The sequence below is a fragment of the Acromyrmex echinatior genome, chromosome 5 (assembly GCF_024713525.1).
Source record: "Acromyrmex echinatior isolate Ae372 chromosome 5, ASM2471352v2, whole genome shotgun sequence".
In the NCBI taxonomy this organism is placed as follows: Eukaryota; Metazoa; Arthropoda; class Insecta; order Hymenoptera; family Formicidae; genus Acromyrmex; species Acromyrmex echinatior.
Window position 1 is genome coordinate 15,033,898 of NC_141856.1, and position 22,456 is coordinate 15,056,353.

Genomic DNA, 22,456 nt, shown 5'->3' on the forward strand with positions numbered 1-22,456 from the left:
ATCCAATCCCCTCAACGCCACTGGTCGTTTCCTTCGCGCGTCGTCGTTTCAATTAGCACCGAGAGATTTACACTTTGCATCCGCGAACATCTTGTCCTGCCGCCGGGGAGAGTACTCGAGATACTGGGAATTCGCTTCAGTTAGATTGAATCTCAGCTGGCCGACAATGGCATGGCGAAGTACGAGAGGTACTTACGTAGACATCGCGCCATCATTTGGCTGAAGAGCCGATATCTTATCACGCACGCACGTCGTAGATGTTTAATGGAAATTTTTACGAACGAGGCAGATGCGAGACGATCACAGAATTCGCAGTTTTTCTAAATCGATGAGTCGTTAAATATTAATACTTCTTAAGTTCTTATTGATATTAACAAAAATTACAACAGGTATTATTTATATTATGCGAGGTTCACATATTATATAATAATTACAATAATCAAGTATTGTAACTAAGCTTTTACTTAAAATATTATTTATTTAAATAATACTTCTCTTCCAAAAATAAAATGTCACATTTATCTTAGCATGTAATTAATATTCAATTTGCATCAAAATATCTAATAAATATGTAAAGAACAGTTTAAACGCTTTTAATGTTGTCAAATAAATTTCCACGTCGTGTTCCTACACTCATTACGCAGAAAGTCTGTTTTTTGGCGAATTAACGTCTGGAGTTATGCCTAGAATTCAACTCAACTCCTTTCTGCAGGCAATCAAAATATTTACTTCGATCTGACAACTTCCAGAGTCGCGCTTCCACCAGACTATGCTACTGGAGCGCAGCGGAAGACAAATAGGATTAAAAGGCACTCGACGTGGTCTTAAGTGTTTCGTGCCGGCAAAAAGAGGGTTCCGCGGACAACTACCCTCGCTATTCTCCACTCACTAACGTCTTCTGGTACCAGTTAGCAGTCGAATAAATACCGCCTGCAGTCTTCTGCCCTCCCTTCCTCTCTACCTCTTTCTTTCTTTCTTTCTTTCGTGACAAACAGGCCGGGAAAAAATAAAACAATAACTCGCTCCGGCCGCAACGGTTCTCGCAAAAGTCCAATACGATTGAGTCTCTTTCTTATAAAAGATCTCAGTTTCTTCGCTCTCCCTGTTTGATCACGAACATTGCAAGATTGAAATGTTTCTGCAAGATATTCGAAATACAACTCGCGTCCGCTTTTCGCCGTCAGTTAAAAGTCGAAGAAATACCGTCTGAGATTCTTCGTCTCGACAGAGATACTCTGGCAATAAAACTTCGCCTCGCTTTTCGGTCTTTTAGACAAGCACGTTCCACCGTTCGTCGTTATACGTTAAGCGGCCGGTTGTAATAACGTCCATCGAGCGGATTTCCAAACTACTTTGGAACAACACTGAAGTCTGGATCCGACGATGTAGTTAGTCGAAAATGGATTATATAACATCAAAATTCAAAAAGTTTCTACGTAGATTCTACAAATTTTAAGGGAAATGCAAGAAAAATATTAATTAGAGAAATACAAAATCTACAGAATTTGAAACATTGAGATGTTGATGAAGAAAATTATATTAAAAAGAAAATGCGTTCACAAGTTTTTCAAGGTTTGAAAGAAGACCGGCAAAAACACGCGAGATCGCTCTTATATAAAAATCCGATCCTTCCGAGTCACGTGCAGTTTCACCAGCGATTTTACTTGTTAGCTGCCGTCTCAACGTTTTCTTTTTACTCTGCCTATCGCAGCGGATCGGAAGAATTTTTGCAGCGTCATAACTCGAAGCAGAACTTCCGTCCTGCCGGCGAACGCATATCGGCGACTTTGATACAAGAAGGTGTGACCGGCTTCTGGTATTCCGCGAATTCCGCCTCAACAACGTTGGTCAAGTATCTGGAATCCTGCCGACGAAAGGAAAAACGAGCAATAGGCGAACATCGTGCATGCCATGCAGCTTTTCCCGATTCGTCGCTCCTTGACCCTTACACCTTAGTAGGTTTATATATACGAAGAAATAGAGAAATATAAAAGAAATCCGTAAAAGAAATAAATAAGATTTTTCTTAAATTAACAATCCATTAAAACGGTCTGTATTTAATGAAATTTTCTATAAAATTTTTTTTCTCAAAGAGCACTCATACTTTTCAAAGAAAACCCCTCTCCCTCCATATTTTTATAAAATGTAATAGATTACATTACGCATAATTAATAGATTACACAAACTACAGAGATAAAAGAATATTAAATTCGCGAAAAAAATAAATAAGATTGTTTTTTAATTAACAGTCCCACAAACGGACTGTATTTATGAAATTTTCTATAAAAAATTTTTTCTCAAAAAAACTCCCTCTTCCTTCTCTTTCTCTCTCTCTGCCTTCATATTTTTATAATACAATATAATAGATTAGTTTACACATAATTAATAGATTATATTACACATAATTAATAGATCATATTACACAAAATTGTGTCAGTATATATGAGAACATAATGTATTGTGTGATTAGAAAATCGATACATTTCATACGTTTCATATGTTCCATATGTCATAACTACTATAAAGTCACATGCTTCTCGAAGCAGTATAACCACTTTCGACGTATTCTCGAAAATCCTTTAAACGCTCATCCCTTTAAACTGCAGTATGCTGTAAGCCGATAAGCCAGAACACGATGCACCCTCTCTGCTATTCCTCGATCGCTCAATCGATCCGCAAAGCAAAAAGCCGCACAATTTTATAGGCAGAAGCCACAGAGAAACAATAGTTTCTCTGTACTTTCGTGACATAATCATTCATGATACTTAGCAACATTGAATTGCATGACAGATCAGATATAAAACAAATCTATAAGATGATAGTACAAAATAAAAGGATTAAATGAAAAGAAGAAATAATGTAGAAACGAGAGATCGTAAGCAAGACTAAATAAGAAACTGGCAGTTACATTTAGCGTAATTGAAGCGAGCGATATTATTCGTAAAAATGTATTCGTGCAGAAGCACAGACTGTCACTAAGCAAGCGCTGCACGATGAATTTCTCAGCGCTGGAGGGGTTAATCGCCCACTTGCCAGAGGAAATCGCAAGGATTTCCGGTCGCGCGCGGCGCGGCTCGTGCTCGACCTTCTTATCCATTCATTCTGCCCTGTAAGAATAACGAGGCTCAGCCTGGAGCACGCCAGTAAAAAGTGATTACCCTCCGACAAGCATCATCCGCAGTTATCAATTTTCTCCTTTCGCGACTCACGATCCGAAGGAAGCAATATCCACGTAGATTTCTTAATCTCTCTCTCTCTCTCTCTCTCTCTCTCTCTCTCTCTCTCTCTCTCTCTCTCTCTCTCTCTTCGTCTTTCTTTCCTCATCCCCGCCAACATCCACGAGCGACAGTGACAGACCAGCCGAGCTAAATCGAGGGAAGCGAACGTCGTCTCTCAGCGCCAGCTGGATGCTCGATCGACGACGTGACTTTTGTAATCGCGACTCGCAATTATCAAATCCAATTTATCGCTGAACGAAGAAAGAATGGCGTATGGAACGATAAGCGCGGAAGCGATCGAATTAGGGGAGAATCGAAACGGTCGAAGGGGTAGTTTGTCGTCCGGTCCCTATCCCGGCATTAACATCCCTACAACTACCTAGCAGCAATGGCAATTACTTTGCGTTCAGTCGATACCAGTCTCGAATGCTACCATCGTGAGAACGAAAAGGGTGAGAAGGAGAAGGAATGCCACCATCGCCTCGGTATTTCTAGCGTGCGTCCTGGCAAAGCGTTTCCTTCGAGTCTCTTTGGGAACTGAAAGGAGAACGAGGGAGAAGCGGATAGCGCAGCAGAGAGGGCGTCGAACGATTTGCAGAAGCAATTTGTCCGCGACGCGAAATCATGCGGTCGGATTCCCAGGACCGGTTCCCTGCTGAGTGGCTCGCGTCGATCCTGATTCCCGAGATGGAAACGCTTAATAATCCTGCGCGGGATATAACCCCGAACGCGGCGAAGGGACGTCAAGGAGGAAACATACCGTTGAATTACCTAATCGTGAATATGGAGGTTACGATTAGCGCTACCGTTATGGAAAGGAATAGTTGCTACTCCCGCAAAGCTCTGCAACAATGCATCCGACTGTAAATAATGCGCGAATACGCAAACCAAATTGAAGGTAGACGCATCAAAGAGATTGCTCTTCGATAATGATGTGAGCATGTTTCATTAAAAAAATATAATGTTATTTGCTAATTACATAAACTAGCAGACAGAAACATTATTGACATATTTGTGTTTATATAAACTAGCAGACAGAAACATTATTGACATATTTATTTACTATATCTGTTTTATTATAGTTATTTTAATTGTATGGAATGTATACGCGAAACACCTTAATTAATTTTTAATCATGCCGAAGCTAAAATTGAAATTTCTGGTCTGAATATGTTTTAAGCGTTACATTTGTTTGTGATTCGTGCTTTGTTAACCTGTTTTGTTGTATTTGCACAAATGATTGCAAATCAGAAAGCATTCTAGATTGATTAAAGTTAATAAAAAATTAATTGTCTTTCCATTAATTGTATTTTCAGCTTCTGTATTAAATGAAATCAATTCTCCGTAAAAAAAAGTAAACATACGATAAACATTATCGACCTCATACTCATTGGACAGGCCGCATTTGTAAGCGTAAGAATTTTTTTTCGTAATTTTATCGAACATACTGCAGTCGATATTAGTATGAATGGCTGAATTATTAGCAGCTCTAGCGGATCGATGGCAAGATCCGGATTTTCGATAGCATTATGTACGAAATATGGGCATAGATGGTGAACCGCGGATGCCTGCCATGTTGTGGTTAAGCTCAGCCACATAAAAGGTCCCATTTAAATCCATGAGTCTCTCACGAGCACCCAATACAAAATTCCCATCGTCGCGACACATATTCACACACTCCACACATCCCTCGTTACCGTGCAATCAAAGGTATCCGAACAGAATTAAAAATATATATATTTATTAATACTGCGCGCTCTGCGTACTCCTCTAATTAACTTTAAACTGGCCTTTTCCTATACCACTATCGATACAACTTATTTAATTAAGCGGTTCGTTTATTACACCTCATCGGTAGCGACTGATAATTGGCTAATTAACTTCCTCTTCGCTAACGATTTTTTAAAATTAATTTAGTGCATGCCACATTTTCATTATCTGTCTTTACAGGAAAATGTAATAAAAATCATGTCAGAGAAACAGAGAGACGAGAGAAAGAGAGAGAAAGAGAGTGAGTTTTCTGTTTAATATGATATCACATTTAATATGATATAATTAAATAATTAAATATACGACTTAATGTTCCAGAAAAAAAAATATTTATCCATAGTTTTTTTTTACTCTGATCTTTATCAAAAAGAAACTAATTATTACAGGTAAATACTCTGCACACAATCGATTTTGCGTACAAATATTGGACAGTTGAAGATTTAATCCGAGATATTTAAGTAAAGTTAGGATTTCGTTGAAAGTAATAAAACTCGCAATAAATGACTGGTGATAACTGTAGATTCCACGAATGTATTTAACCTTTATCACACCGACAGGGCATCGTCCGGTTGGAAGAGAAAACGCGAGATATTTGCAGCGAAAATATCGCTCGCGTCATCCTCCTGAGGTATTAAATCTAACTGCCAAATCAAGGCGGAGGATTTAACTCCGTGTGAGATAAAAACTGATGGCGTGCCTCGAGCATTATTGCGACGCAACGGGCTAAAACGACATGCCGCTGACGCGTTTCTTCATTTCTTTTTCTCACTTTCGCTTATTTTTATCGAGACTGCTACCGTACCGTCACGAAAATAAATTGGCTGTATACCGTTTCCGCTGTAAATGTTTTGTTGCCTCGACGAATGGAGACACTGCGAATTCTCGCGACGAAGTTATTAACACTGTGAAATATATCTGCAACACCTTCGGGTGAGTATAAGCGATAAAAAAAATATACTTTGTACGTGTCGCTGAAACCCTTAGTTTCCTTCCATTCGCATCTGTTTAGCATTTTAAGAAATACAATTTACATCATGCTCGTGATATTATACAACGTTATGTCACAGACGGATATATTGCCTACAGGTGTAACTTGCAACAATATTACAGCACAACTGTGGCGCATGCGACAGCTCCCTTTTTCCTGCGTATTTTATCACGAGGGAATTCGTAGCGCGGGGATCCCTGTTTGTTCGGGGTAGTACAGAATTTGCCGTATATTTGTGTGTATCGAATTTCCAGGCGGAGAGTATTACCCGAAAGATTGATCGTACCTATTTGGCGAAACCGAATTACACTTCTACTCGTCTCTCGGCTCCTATCTTACCAACTGTTACACTATCGTGGTTAGCCCGACTTATTTATGACCCGCACGATAAATAATTGGTTTTCATAATAAAGTAAGATATCGTCCGAAATATCAATAGTTTATTATCTATATTGTACAAGAATAAAGGTGAGTAATAAGGTGAACAAGGTGTTGCGCTTCAGACAAAATTTAAGAATTGGCGCAAAACATTGTTTGAAAGATGTCATAATAATGCAGTAAAATACTTACGCTAAAGGGGATTAATGAATTCTTTACGGAAGGTATCATCCATTGTTGGAAAAGTGACATCACTACTTGGCATCCTACGACGACTTCCAATATCCGTTTTATAAGAAATCTGTAAATTGGATAAATTATAGATAAATACACAAAAGATCCTCTCTTAATATTAAAAAATATGTCCTTAAGATAACATAATTATTTTGTATAAAATTGTCAAAAATATCATTTAATTTTTAATGACATTTAAAAACGCAAAAATTATATACATATATTGTATATATATGCTACATACAATATATATAAAATTATAAACTGCATATTTTAACAATAAAATATATATGATTCTGATTTAAAAAAGTAACACTTTTGTCTTTTGTGACAATGGAATATATCCGTACGACATATATTACAACGAACGGGAAAATATATATCTTTTATCGGATTTATCGACCATCCAAACTAATTCGCTTCCACGTGATTCTATTACACTGATCATTATACTGGTATACATTTATTTGCTTTCAGATTTTATCGACGGCGCAAACCGATTTCCGGCTGGTTCCATGAATTTCCACCCCCGCATTTTCGTTACCCTCCCAACCGTTCCCTCGACCATAAACCGCTTCTCGAAAAATCGGAAATACGACTTTTGAATGCTATCGCGTGAAACGACGTTCCTATTCGACGACACGTCGTCCGCGCGAGTTTCGTTTTCAGCAAACTGCTAGCGACAAGTAAAGTCTGCACTTTTCAATCAACGTGGCCGCACAGAAGACGATACAAAAGGAGAAAGTTTCCACACAATAGAAACAAATTACAATATACCAAATCAAAAGGGCAAACTTGAGAAGATATACTAAGCGTGTAATAATTTAATTTGTCAAGTCTGATTTATCAACAAGTATTACTTATAATCTTTCAAGGTAGAACATTCTGAATGTATAATTATTTACATTAAATGGGTAATCCATGTAATATCCAAATTTAACATGTGTTTTTAAAATTTAATACCCATACATTGAATCAATTATTTATAAAGATATTTAATGTTAAATTCCTTACGAAAATATCCCATAATAATTCACGTTTTATTAATCATTTGTATATACATTACTTTTAATATTTAACATTATTATAAAACATATTGAAGTTAGGAATTATAGCAAAGAATCTCTTCATTCATTCGTGAAAATTCCATACATTCCTATAATTAAATTATTATTCGCAAATAGCATATCAAAAATAAATTTAAATAAAATTTCTCAAATGAGTATAGAATTCTAAAATACGATCTCACGGAATCTTCGTCCAATTTCGACACGAGCGAATAATTCATGTTCTAGATAAAATCGGACCAAGTAAGAATTCTCTTCCTCTTCAAAATTTTCTTCTCAGAACAGAATTCATTCGTTGGAATCTGAGTTTCGTAAACCGGCGACTTCAACATTTGTTGACATTCTTTACGAAAAGAAAATAAGACATGAGAGAGAATCGGGGGATATACTTCTCTTCTCTTCTCTATGACGAAATCTATACGAGAAATCTGAGAGCAAAGACGGATTTTATACACCTCACGCAATGTATGCGCCCGCGCGACTAAACTCAGGCAATATCAAGTTTTTACTTGACTCGTTTTCCAATCGAAGTGAATTTGCTTTTTGTATTTTTAAGATGTGTAAATTGAAACACGGTTTCAAAGAAGTTAAATGGATAAAAATTATTTAAGAATACTAGAGAATATTATAATATTATTTCAAAATTAATAACATTCTACTCGTTTAAAACGCTCCTTATTTGTTTCAAGCGAAATCTAAGTTTTAAAAATATCTCTGTCAATCTCGAACATTATCAATTTCGAACATTCATGTAATGAGAAGATATTTCTGCTTTTGTTATCAATCTCAAAATAGATACTTAAAAAAAACCATCAAAATAGATACTTAAAAAAAACCATCAAAAACTTATAAAATAGTCTCTCGTGGAAGACTAATATTAGATACATCAATTGGAATTAGATACATCATTTTTGATAAAAATCACAAATATAGCTTCATACTAAAGTGCAAAAGTCGTAATTCCAAATCAATCGTTTGCTCACCTCTTTCGAATCCGCTGCGTTCTGGGGAAATTCAGTTCGTAGCACAAAGTGGGTGCCAATATGTAGTAATAAAGATCGCCGAAGTTTAGATTGTCAGGATATTGTACTAATGAATTTCCACAGTCGTTCATCTCGTGCTCAAAGTCGCTGACATCATTTGCACTCTGAATGCTGGAAGCTGTAACAGAAAGAGCGTATTTTATTAGGTCGCGTCAGTTTATTATTATTATACGATCATATTAATAAAAAAATTAATAAAATAATCCGTGATATTACGAAGGAAAAAATATCTTTTAATGTTTCTTCTTTTCACTAATGAAAGGTTTTCCTTTCGTAAATAGACATGCAACACAGTCAGTAAAGTGACACAGAAAGATATAAGATCTAACAAATATGAAATAAGCAATATAAAAATTTGTTTAAAGAAGCTTTTGCTTTTGAATGAAAAGTTGAAAGATACAAATCGTAGAAAATATCAAGAATCTACTTTATACAAATACATGTTTGCACCATTAACATGATTTAAATGCTGTGTGCGTATGTGTGTGTGTGTGTGTGTATATATATGTGTTCTTAATCGCAATTTGTAAAATTAAAGTAAAAACTTCTAGAGAATTCCTAGAAGTTTCATGATTGTATCTCTCGCTTGTACAATCACGCGTCTCTCGAGTAGTCTCTCAGACTCCTTAAGCAACGAAACTGATTCGCTCGCGCGATTCGTTCGGTCGGAAACCTTGGAATTTCTCGGCGCTGCGCTAGGCGCGCGGATTCCCATTTGCGCGTCTAATCCCACCTCGACGCCAAACCAGTAACTGATAGAATCCCCTCAATTATCCAAATCCGATGAATAATCCAATCTGGAATTCAAATAAGCCCAGGTTGCGCCAGGTGCCGCGCTCTGCATTGTCGCTCGAACTCGACAGCGTCCCGGACACTGGCGTCGCGATGCCAGGAGTTGTGCCAGTCGCGGCCTGCTCTCGCGACGTCGATCGACGTCCATGTCGACGACCGACTACAGACGTCGTTCTGCAATCCTCGTAATAAATGTAGAAGAATTCAACCAAATTAAATTCCTCGCGCTTCTTTTTATTTTATCGTGTCCTGTTCTGCCTCCCCCCCCTCTCTCTTTCTTTCTCTCTCTCTCTCTCTCCCTCTCTCTCTAAATGCGAAATAAATGTATATAGTTTATTTTCTTTCTTTCTTTCCTGTTCAACATCCGTCACACAGAAAGACGAAGCTTCTGACGGCAAAATCGTCTGCAAAACATCAATTGTCGGTGCAATTGTTTACGGAAAATTTCTGTAAATTTTCCAAGCAATATGAAAACCGTAAGACATGGAAGAATTATAATCGTCAATAATTATGATTGACAATACATTTTCATACGATGTTTATGTTATAATGTAAGTTTTATATTTACATTCCTATAAATAAAAACAATTTTGCAATTCTGAGCAAAAAGGAACCGGTCTTGAAGCATATCGCAATTTGCGTACGTTTATTTAAGTAGAAATAACGAAATCGCGACGTGATTTCAGAGAACAGTCAAATACGCGAAATTAACGAGTGCACGATCACGCAGAAGCACTCGGAAACGATTTAATGATTCGTTAATATTCCATGTAAATTCGTTTGATTCAAACCTGTGATCTTTGGGCAGTAAACCTTCCACCGACGAATTATTAATTAAAAACCATTCCCTGCAGTTGCAGAAACTGCTGTATTTATTCGGAGCATTTCCAGTTGATCAATTATACAAATGCTCGAATCTTTTATCAATTTCATTTACACGTAAAATTGCAAATCACTGTTAATATATTGCTCAGTTTCTAATTACGCTATGTATTAATTCATTTAATAAAAAGCTTTTTATTTCCGATAAATAAAAGAATTTAATTTAAAGTATTATTAAATTTTATTAAGAGCGTTATATCAGTTAAATTCTAGTTTATATATTGTATTTTCAGAGTAAGATATAATCGATTTATTTATTCACAGCGTCACCTGATTCATTCGGTTCAATAATTATATTAACGGAACAGTCGACAGAATATTCTAGGTCCTTCCTTTGTTTGTGATGAGGCCAACTTTGTCACTACGTTCGTTGACATATTCTTGACGTAGCATGACGTTCCTTATCTCGCAGAGGGTGACACAGGTGCTCGTAAGGCTTTATTTATTAAAGTACTACACCATTAACAACGATGCATAATATACAGCAATAATTATACGTTAACTATGTAATTATATATACTGTAAATCAAAATCATCAATAAATAATCAAGTGGCTTCCAACATTTCGGATCACAACATTCACTTGCATTTACAAATAAAATATATAATATTCGCATTTTTTTATTTCAATTTTGTTTTTAAACCACTCAGTAGAATAAAAGATGATATCTATATAGCAAGAAAGATAAAGAATTCGCAGAAATTTCTTACGTTGATCAAGGGTCAATCTCGCGTTCTGCGATTGCTTAAGATCCGCCTATCTGCGCTCTCAAGATCTCCTTAGTGGCTCCTATCACGTCTGTGGATGGCCACAGAAGGATGGAAGAAGGTCGGGGATCGTTCTCGTCGGAGAGGGTTAAATCTCATGGGGACGCGGTGGGATCGAGCAGGCTTCCGTTCGCGACGGGTGTAATTTCTATTTTTTTCAATCTCGGCCCGAGGGCGTCTCAAGGGCCGACGTAATTTCGTCTTTGTGCCAAGGGATGCCTCGCGCTTAAGACCACCCTCGTTCATATATCTCGAAACTGGCGCGGCGGGCAAAGAACGGCGAAAAAAGGAATCGATATAGAAGGGCAGAGGTAGCACAAGGACAGAAAAGGCAGCATCCTTACAAGAACGCTGCTCGAACGAGAACTCTCACAAATTAAGCATCGAAGAAGAAGAAGAAGAAGAAGAAGAAGAAGAAGAAGAAGAAGAAAAAGCTTTAACCAATCGATACGATTGCTTGCGATCTTTGACCACGCAATTCTGTAGACTCGTAAATTGTCTCGCGTCCTCGACGGCACGCGGATCTAAGACGACATCGACACCCATTTTTATTTCAAATCAAGTACACGCTTAAATTAAATAGAGAAAAAGTGTTATTATGACCAGTGTAGATATAATTAAGTGGCGAATTCTATAATGATTACTCATGACTTATTTGCTTAGTAACTCACCGTTTAAATCTATTTTTGCCACTATCATCCTTATTTCTCTTCAAGCCATTTGTGCAGTGTCGTCATATTTTTATAAATAATCCTAAGTATAATAAATGTTTCTTAACTTTGAGCCTAGAATTAGTTGAATGACACTTTGACGAATATAATAGTTAAGTTTTAAATTTAAATATTGATTATTAATCAAATTATTGTATAAAATATAAATGGGATGCCATAATCACCTTCTCCTCTACTAATTTCTCGCTACCTACTTAACATCACTACTTAACACATTATTGTTAAACACACAATCTTGGCTCAGTGTTGTAAAGAAAATTTTTTATATCATTTGAAGTATAAGATGTTTTTATAAGAGTTATAATACGTGTTAAATAAGATCTGAAGCATAAGATCTATCTTTATATGGCCGCTGAAAGGTGTTCCAGCTTCTTTCTAAAGTAAGCGACCATGAGAAGCGTCATTCCTTGCATGATCGATCGAACTGTAACGAACAAAAACGTGAAAGGTGCACTACCTTCGCGATACATATGTACAGGTCTACGTTACAGGCTCCACGGCTGGTTCTACGTCGTCATTACAGAACGTAATAATACGACGTGCCATAGGAGTTTGGGTCAGGTAGAAAGGGCGAAAATTACACGGCGTCCGTGCGCGCGCTAGATTACACGAGCTCGTGGTCGTAATAACGGAGTCCCGAGGTGGGCTTTTGTCGATTGCATTTGTCTATCGATCGATCGGACCGGTCGCCATCGCGTTACCTCGCGATGAGCCGATGAGCGAACGCCGAGGTGTCGCGCGAACACGGGGTTTCGATAATTATATCCAACTACGTCACTTTTTGCACCGTAATTAGGACGCTCTCCGACGAGAGAACGATGCGAGTCGGTCGAGCGGATAACGGCTAATTAGCTGCGAGCGAAACGCCGAACGCGAATACGCCGATGTCCATATCGGAGAATATCCATCTTAATTTTCGGTGCTAAACGTAGCATGGGGAGTCTCTGAACACCGGCGAGCGCTAAATCTAGAGGAAAGTTGAAAATTGTTCATCGCCTCGCAGAAAATTCTCGCTTCGATGAAGCGTGAATATCTTGCTTATCGCGCGCTCGTATTTTTGTAATCGGCAGCACGACGGTACACGCAGGGCTATTCAGAATTGCTTTTTCTCATGCTCGAGAGAGTCTAATAAACAATTTTTTATCTTTCAAAGTCATTTAAAATAAAGCAATTAAAAAAAGTCGACAATTTCAAACCCCTATTTTAATGGTTTAAATACATATTTAAAAACCTATTACCCCTATTACCTCTATTTTAATAGTTTAAATGCATATTTAATGATTCTTTCAGATATGTTCATATAAAACAATTTCGTTGTATAAATCATCGTAAAATTCATAGTAATCGACGTATGTATATCAATTAATTCAGAATTGCTTTTTTCTTGATCTCCAGACTCGAGGGTAATAAACAATATTTAATATACAATATTAATATATACTCTAATAAATAATATTTCATCTTTCAAAGTCATTTAGAATAAAGCGAGTAAAAAGAAGTCAATTTTGAATAATCTATTTTAATGATTTAAGTATTCTTGAATTCTTTCAGATACGTGTATAATGAAACAATTTCGGCATATAAATAATCACGCATTCGTTTGAACGCGATTGGAATCCATAATAATCGATATATCTCAATTAACTCAGAATTGTTTTTTGTTATGTTCGAAAGTCTAATAAACAATTTTTTTAATTAAAAGAAATAAACTACTAATATTAATATAAATTCAGGCAAATAAGAGCTAGAACACAGTTATTATTTATGTCTAATTATACAAAATTGTTTTTCTTCTTTAATTTATACATTCTAAAAACAAAAGATTAACGTTTCGGTTGTTATTTGCAACTATCTTCAGGATAATACAAAATAAACTCTTAAAATCCAATAATTCGTAATCAATATAAAAATGTGTATCTAATTATTCTTAATAAAACAGAAGAATGCAAGTACACAACTTCTCAAAACCTCAAGTGGTTCCTCATTAAAATGTGAGTACAGTTCTTCACATCCAATATCAAAATTGTTACGATTTTCAGAATTGGTTCTTTCATTCTGTTATAAAATTTCTTTTAAAAATTCATATATCCTAGGAAAATCGTTAGACATGTTTACGTCAGCGTCAACAACACAATTATCCTATTCAATCAAAGTAAATGTTAATGTTTAAACAATTTTTTATCTTTTAAAGTCACTTAGAATGTAACAAATAGACAAGCTCGACAATTTCAAATAATCATTATTTTAATTATTTAAATATTCTTGAATTCTTTCAGATACATTCGCATGACACAATTTTATCGTATAATAAATCACAATGCGTTCGTCTGAAGGTGATCGGAAAACATATAATGATCAACATGTGTACCGATCAATTCTGACAAGTCATAGCGTGTAGAAAGATTGAGCAATCATGATTAAAAGTGCAAACATACTGCAACAGTGTAAACGTTCGACGTTTTACCGTCACTACTGCGGAGAAAGAACGGGGGAAAGGGTTAATACTGCGCTGGTGAGCGAGTTTATCGGGGGGGAAAGACCGTATAATTTGACTTTGCCGGTCAGGTCAGAATAATCGATATACCGCGGCGCGTCCGACACAGGAAACATAGGCACGTCCGATCGGCAGAGTTTAAATTGGGTGGAAATTATTTTCCCTTTACTATCATGTGCGCACACATAGGTACAATACATACACTTACAATGAGACGCACACGTAAGCAGATCGCACGTACGTGTGCGGTGCGCCGCGACGCGCCTTCAGGAGTGGGCAAATACCATGAGTGCAGTAGATTACCGATTCGTAGAACGTGTTTGCGCTATTTGGATGTGTGCATTACCTCGGTAAGCGCATATGCACATCGACGTACGTAACGATGAAGATTTGCGCCGCGTCGCGCCGATCGGCTTCCATCCGGAGCGGAAATCCGTTACATGTGACTCTAGCGGCATCGATGAGACTGTATTACAGCGTTGTAATATCGTAAAAAAAAAAGGGGGAAAAACTATGGCGTGCAATGCGCTACATAAAAAATAGTTACTCGTGCGTCGGAACTGCGATATATTCGCGCGCGTGCTTTTTAGTTTTGGCAGTGAGTCGCACGCGGATGGTACATATAAAGTAAATCATAAACTAGAGTATGTGACGATGAAAATATTTCCTCTTTTTTTTTCGTTTTTTTATTTTTTTTTTCCGTTTCATATAAAAATAGAGGAATAATGTCGCATCGCGTGTGTACTGCATATTAAATATTAAGTATAGAGATTATTTATTACCTGATGGATACGCATAAAATATATGAAACATTAATATCGTGTTAATAAGGTATTATATCACTGTGACGTTTTTATACTTACATTGAAGATTATTATAAGACACGTGACGTCTCATTCTGCCTTGCGTGGTTTTCTTTCGGTTGCTCAAGCGGCACCACATATTCACTTGTATGTACGACCATAACTTCAAAAAGAGTATGGCGTACAACATACAAACGAACATTGCACCAACTGAAACAATAAACGTAAAACAGTTAGCGTTAAAAGTAAAAAATTTTAGGAAAAAAAAGGAAGGAGAGAGAGAGAGAGAGAGAGAGAGAGAGAGAGAGAGAGAGAGAGAGAGAGAAGGAGAGAAAGTAGAATGTATTCAACTCCATTTTCAACGATAAATATGTGCATTTAGCACATATAGTCTGTTACACGTACTATAGAATCTCAGAAATATCCTTTATCAATGGAAGCGAGGTCTGAACACGGCCTAACGTTTTTATTCTCTCTGTTTCACGCGTGCATACGCATTCGCTATTCGTTATGAATCTCACTTAAATTCCAACGGCGATATATTCTCCTTTTCTTCTCGCGGCGATATACAAATCGACGTAGTCACCTATCAATTGCCATGAAATTTCGCATGCACGACTGCGTATAACGATCGCAGATCTTTCCACGAAACCTGCGCATAAACGGCAGGGAGTAATGCCGACTTAATTATCGATGAGTATCATCGCTACGATCCTGGGAATGCCCGTTATTATTATGCTATGCCAGTAACCATACCGTTGGAAAACTGCAGACGCGATGACGAAGGCGACGCCGGCACGATCCTCATATTTTCCGATATTTCCATCGAGCGTGTCGGCGGCCTCCTTCGCGTCCCGGATTGTTCGTATCTTAATTAAATCGCGCCTGCTACCAAGCTATCCCGAGGTGGTGAGATTCCGCACGAGCGGAAGAACATAATTTCAACAGAACGAAACCGTTCCATCTAGCCCTTTCGCTTCTGCGACGTCCTGTTCTACTTGCATTCTATAACTTTCATTTACCTGCATCAGCGTGTCGAGTGTCATCCCGAAAATTTATATCACTGCTCATGTTTGCTAGGCACAATCTAGCACAATTTTGATTTTTTTGTTTTTCAAAAAAACGATGCTAACTTCACAGACATTTCTGCTCGCGTTTATTAATTCCTTAGGACGACAAAGTAGATTTGATAAATACACCGAGAGAAAATGAAGCAATAGATCGAGAAGTGTGCAATGCTTTATTCGTTCTGCTGGAATTAGTTTTTTTGCGGACTATCGAGCAGGAAAATAACAGATAAATTGATCGTTGGTTACGCGCGAGTAACAGTCGGCGGCGTTAGCGATGGCGCAAATCACAATCGTCGAAAGCGATCGAAAGCGACAGCCCCTGCCACAACGTCGGCGGACTCGACGGCGATAATGGGGAAACGAGAAAGCCCGAAGCAAATATTACACGGCGATGGTATCGTTCGTTAATATATATACATGCTCGTCGGTAACGCACGAAAGCGCCAAAGCGTTTCCGCGAAATATGCGCCGATGCGTGCATTTGCCACCCCCGCAGGGCGATGCAGTGGCATGCTAGCTAAACAAGCTCAGGCACACTGCAAGGCAGTTGAAAAGAGGGATGGAGTTGTCCTCCGGGTACATTCCGGCAACGTGAGCTGTCCTCTTTCACACTTTTTCCTGTTATTCTCTCTGACGTTTCCTAGTGTTGTACAAAATAAAAAAATAAAATAAAATAAAAAATGATATCATGATATTCGATTTATTATTAAGTTACATATGTCAATATCCGTAAAGTGGGAAACCTCCTAATACGTTAAAGTATACACGAACCCTCCGGAGTCCGTCTCCTCGATCCTGCTCGACAACTCCCGATGCATTAGATGTTCAACAGTCGAAACGCGTCTCGGGACGCGTTTTAGTGCACCGCTCGTTGCCGCTTATACCGTTTATGGCTTGTCCCTCGAACGAGAATTCGCTCGGGCACACCGGCGACGTCATACAACGCGTATCGAGTGCTCATACATGCCGAGGTAATTGCCAAATGTCGTGACACGCATATATATGTACGTCGCGTATACGGTTTGTTGCCAAACGACACGATAGCTTCACTATCAGGGTAAAGACTACGATTTAGCATTTCGGAACAATTTGTAAAAAAAAGTATTCTATTATAATTATTAATGAAACGTACACCAAGAACGTATAAAGTATGGCATTAATTTATTAACTTTAAATAGAAATGCTTCCTGAATATTTAAAGCCAGGGATTTTTTTCAATGCGAGAGTTAAATATTTTTTAAATATATATAACTAAGTATGTTGGATATAATACAAGTATAATCTATTTTAAAAAATGATATGATGATCTATTTTAACACTTTGATTGTTGCGGATTTTTGTAGTCAGTCCCTTGTCACCATACTATAATATTATTTTTTCATATAATTTAAAGTAAATTTTTCAATGTATTTTCCAATAAAATGTTTTTAATAAAATTCTTCGGCAAAGTTAATAGACCTCTCTAGAATCCACAATTGACCATAAAATCAATGCAAAGTGTCCTCGGTTCATATAGATGGTAATAGGTAGGAAATGTGTGTTAAATTAACATTAAATTGATACGGCGACGCCCTGAACTCACATAGGCGTGTACCCGATTGGACAAACAGTCGAAGTTAAAAACCGATAGACGATGAAATGTGTAATTTTTCAAAAATTGCTACCATGTTTTGGATAGCTATCCAAGCTACACTTGTCTTGTTTCAACACGAGAACGTGTTCCTTCGTTCGAAGTATCGGGATTAAACTCATCAAAGCTACGAGCACCGTTCCACAATGTTATTTAGTAGGTGCGATAGATATCCTTCGAGCACTCCTAAACGTCTGATGGAAAATCAGCAGAAAATTACTTCTCACTCTCAGCGAAGTCATTAAATTCACGTATGTCCTACAAAGTATCGAGTCTATATTTCATCCGATACAAAAAAAATCGTCGAAATGTCCTGCCAATAGTGGCAGGGCAAGGCTATCGCGCCAATACATCCTGCACAGTCGAAACGAATCGACAGAGGTGTATTGTGCTACCATTGGTGCGCGATGGGGGTGACGGTATCACGCGTGAAAATAGTTCCTCAATTTTCCATGGCAGTTCGCCGAACTGAGAAATTGCCAGTTCTCACCAGTGGGACTATTGTCGAACCTCGAAACCCACAATTTCCGATTCTGCCATCTCATTTTCAATCTTTTTACTCTTCATAAGTATCGTAAGAAGACGCGCAGGTATAAAACTTCTAAACAAATTTGAATAATTATAAGAATATTCAAAAATTTAGGAATCCTGAAAAATTATAGTATGTATTGAGAGACTTTTTAGTTTTAAAGTTTGATATTGTTGGTTTGATATTATAAACTAAATGTTATCTTAAAAAAACAATGTATGAATCTGCCTATCCTCTTTTTTCGTTATTCTATAACATATAAATTCTTTCGTTAGTCTATAACATATAAATTAATAATATAAGAAAAATTAATTTTTAGCATCTATTAATTTAATTTGATTAATCGAGGTGAGTATAGTCTATGTACATTTTTTATTATTTTATAATATATAAATTAATGATACGAAATTCGTAAAATTATTTCAAGTATCTACATGCTTGTAAGATTTAAATTCGTTCGATATTCATCAGCCTGCAAAGAGATACTTTTATTTGACACTTGTATTATTTCTCTTTCTAAGTACCATACGCTATGAAATGTTACAGTGAGGTAAGAATTCAGTTCTGCAAACGTCATCTGTCTTTGTTTCGCGCTCGCGTTGGCGGAACTTTTTAGACATACCTCGTACGAGGTTAAATTAATGTCAGCTCCCGAACGGACGGAAGAACAAACAGCGAAACACAATTTCCAGCGAGACCGCGCTTGGTATAACATTCCCCGGCGAATTTCATCGTGCACGCTTCCATGCGAGTATCCCGGGCAAGTATAAAAGAAGAAGCCAGATCAATGATCAAGACTCTCCCCTCCCCCCTTCTCTCACACTCTCTCTCTCTCTCTCTCTCTCTCACACAGAGGAAACACTCGACGACACATTTTCTCGTCTGCCAAGTTCAAGCAGTTCGGACTCCTTCGCTCCGAAGTGCACGTGAAAATAGTTTCTAATCAAAATGCATTGATTCACATCAGACGTGTCAAGAGATGGAGTAGAAAAATATCAGAAAATACTGAACTGATACTGGATTCTTAGCAATAGCATGGAAAAACAGAAGAAATACTTTTAAAAAGAAAACTTATTTGTTATTTTATTATTATCTTAACTGCGAACTTATTATTTCAACGTGAAATTATTATAGCAATGTACAAAATATAGTTAAAAATATATAAAAAGAAAAAGATACTTATAGAAATATTTTTAAAGGAACGAAAGTCATTCGAATATTGGAATGTGAATCGTTTCACGTTCTTAACACAAAGCAGGAAATGTGAAAATTCCAGATACAAGAATTCTCCATAAAAGATTTTTACAAATAAAACCTTTTGAAGTATTCAAAGTGAATATATGAATTTTCAGTTGCACATAAAACGAAATAAGTTGAAACTTTACAATATTATAATTTAAGATCGTAAAATTTAAAATTAAACTATGTATTTAGATACCAAATAAATATTGAATTGAAATTTCTAGCAGAGATGTTAAAATTAACCCAAAGCAATTATACGAGCAATAATTATAAATTCTGTACCGCAAAATATTTTCTCTTCTTCCCTCTCGCATTATTTTTCTTCCTTAATTCTTGGCACCAATGCCGTCGCATTTTAAATATACGTGCTTATACAGACAATATATATATTCTAATATGTGAAAGAGGAATATTTAATTAAGATCCAGATCTTTACGCATCAGTTAAAATGAAATACTATTGTAGATTGTTTAGTAACGAGTGTGAGAACGTCTCGCAAACTACATTCTTCTTAAAGTACGTTTGAGATCATTGATCTAGCCTTCATCCTTGATTAAGCAGAATGAAACTATGCATGAATTTATAGACGCGCGCACGGTACAATTTACAATGAAACATGCTGAAGAATCTTAACGGATCGAGTAACTTCTCTTAGCGAGAAGCTGTATTTCGTTCTTCCTTTTTCTGTAATACATTGATTCTCAATTTGGCCATTATTGCTCCCTAGAGCTTTTTTCCTTTCCTGCCCTATTCTTCACTCTTTTTCTCTTTCTTTTCTTCATATAATATAAAAAACGTATAAAAACACTAAAAACACTAAAAATGTCTAGAAACTAAGACTGTAGTTATAGAATAAAAAAATTTGTTTATACATGTAACGTTTATTTTCTCATAACATCCATCGAACTTTATTGCCACACCACACATATATATATATATATATATATATATATATATATATATATATATACGTATTCCTACTATCGTATATAATATGTTAAGAGTAAATTATGAGATAATCATTGAATCTTTTTTATAAGATGTCTTATGAAAGACGCTGATCTGATACTTCACCGAAATTAATTTCCGCATTTATTACGCGCTGCTAACTAAATAATAACAGCTCCCGACTGTTCTGTATTAAATAAAAAAATTGTCCGTGGCAATTTGTAGTATTTGATACGCGATGGGAAACGACAGATGAATGAAGACTAAAATTCATTTCCGTGCGACTGCGTATTTTGTGTCGCGACGCGGAAACCGTACATGCGCGCGCGCATCCCATTTCAGAAGCCGATTCTTTCTCCCATCGATGTAATTCGATTAATTCCTTTGTCAGGTGGTATCGAAGCCCGCGTCGAGGCGAACAATGTTACGGCTGCCGCGCGTTTCTGCATCGCGTGCGCATTGCACTTGGCGTGACAACACGTGGATGCGGAACTACAGCGCCCGGTATACATTTCCGTGCCGACGCCGGCGCGTATAAATCGATGCTCTCGGAAAAAAAGGAAGCGGGAAAGGGGATATAAAAAGAGGATCGGAATCGTCTGCCATGGCGAAATGGTATATTTCTAACGCGATCGTAATCGGAGTAGCACCGTGCTGTATTTTCGATTCTGCGCGTACATCGGCGCATGAAAATTTGAGAGCCGGCGAAAAGCTTTGCGTTTCAAATTATGTGATCCGATATTAGATTCGACTTCAGACATAAAATGTTGAATTTTACATTAACAAATTCTTGACGATCTTTAGGAAACGTTAGGAAAAATCGCAATTACAACAAAAAGATGCGTACTAATATAAAAATATACTAACAATAAGTATTGTACTTTAAATAATTTTAAATTTCGTATAATCATGTACACAAAATGACTTATTATTAAAAAAAATTAAAGTCAAGAAGAAAAAATTTCTTTTTTATCAATAATTTCAAAAAGCACTTGAACTATTTAATGAAACTTTAAACATACACACATATATATATATATATATATATATATATATATATATAATATCATTAAAATAACCTGAATGATTTTTAAAATTTTTGGAAAAAAAATTTTTTTTTTTAACTTTAACATCCTGTATCTTTGAATATAAAGTTTTCATCTTGAATTTGTGTGAAAAATCAGCCGTTAAAGTTTTTTAAAGTACTTAACATCCATCCCGTATAATTTGAGTAATTATTAAACCGAGTAACTCAATTAACCATACTCGCTATGAGTTTCTACATTTTCCACCGATTTACCAAACGAAGAATTGTCGCGTATCGACACATGTTCTCTGTACTCATTATCACCCGTATGTCGCTGATGCTTTTTTCACGCTGTCCGATAATTACCAGGCTCGAGCCATTGTCGAAGGAGTCTAATTTAATGCGGCAGCGTGAGTTATCTCGTGCATTAATTTAATAAAACAAAACGCAATTAACGTAGGCGCTCAACTTCCGTGAATGAAGGCCAAAATCAGTTTGCCGAGTGAAGTTACGTGTTACAAAATTTCGGCACGTCGAAACTTTGCGATGTTTGGCAGGCGTATAATTATACCGGTAAACGACGGAGCGTATAATTTCGCGCAATGCGTTACACTGGGAGCGGGATGTGTCACGGGCATGGCTCGAAGCCATCCCGATGGAAACAGGAAAGCAACATGATAACGGTACTTATAGCTATATCTTGCACTGCGCGAAACTACTTCGTACACACCTCGTGCAATTTCGATTCTCGATTATCTCAACTAATGCATATTGTTCAGGAACCGATAATGTAAGACCGAGAGATTTATGAACATTTTAATATTTATTTATAAATATTGTCA

At 36.8% G+C, this 22,456-nt stretch overlaps 1 protein-coding gene across 1 annotated transcript in view; it reads right to left on the minus strand.

Moving 5' to 3' along the window:
- The window catches only part of mdy (diacylglycerol O-acyltransferase), a 101,875-nt gene that overhangs the window by 18,053 nt on the left and 61,366 nt on the right, over positions 1–22,456 (minus strand). The window contains exons 6-8 of the mRNA XM_011065035.2: positions 15,229–15,378; positions 8,639–8,816; positions 6,547–6,655 (exon numbers count right to left, since the gene is read on the minus strand). Coding sequence (XP_011063337.2) covers positions 6,547–6,655; positions 8,639–8,816; positions 15,229–15,378 — 437 coding nt within the window. The remainder of the gene's footprint in view (positions 1–6,546; positions 6,656–8,638; positions 8,817–15,228; positions 15,379–22,456) is intronic.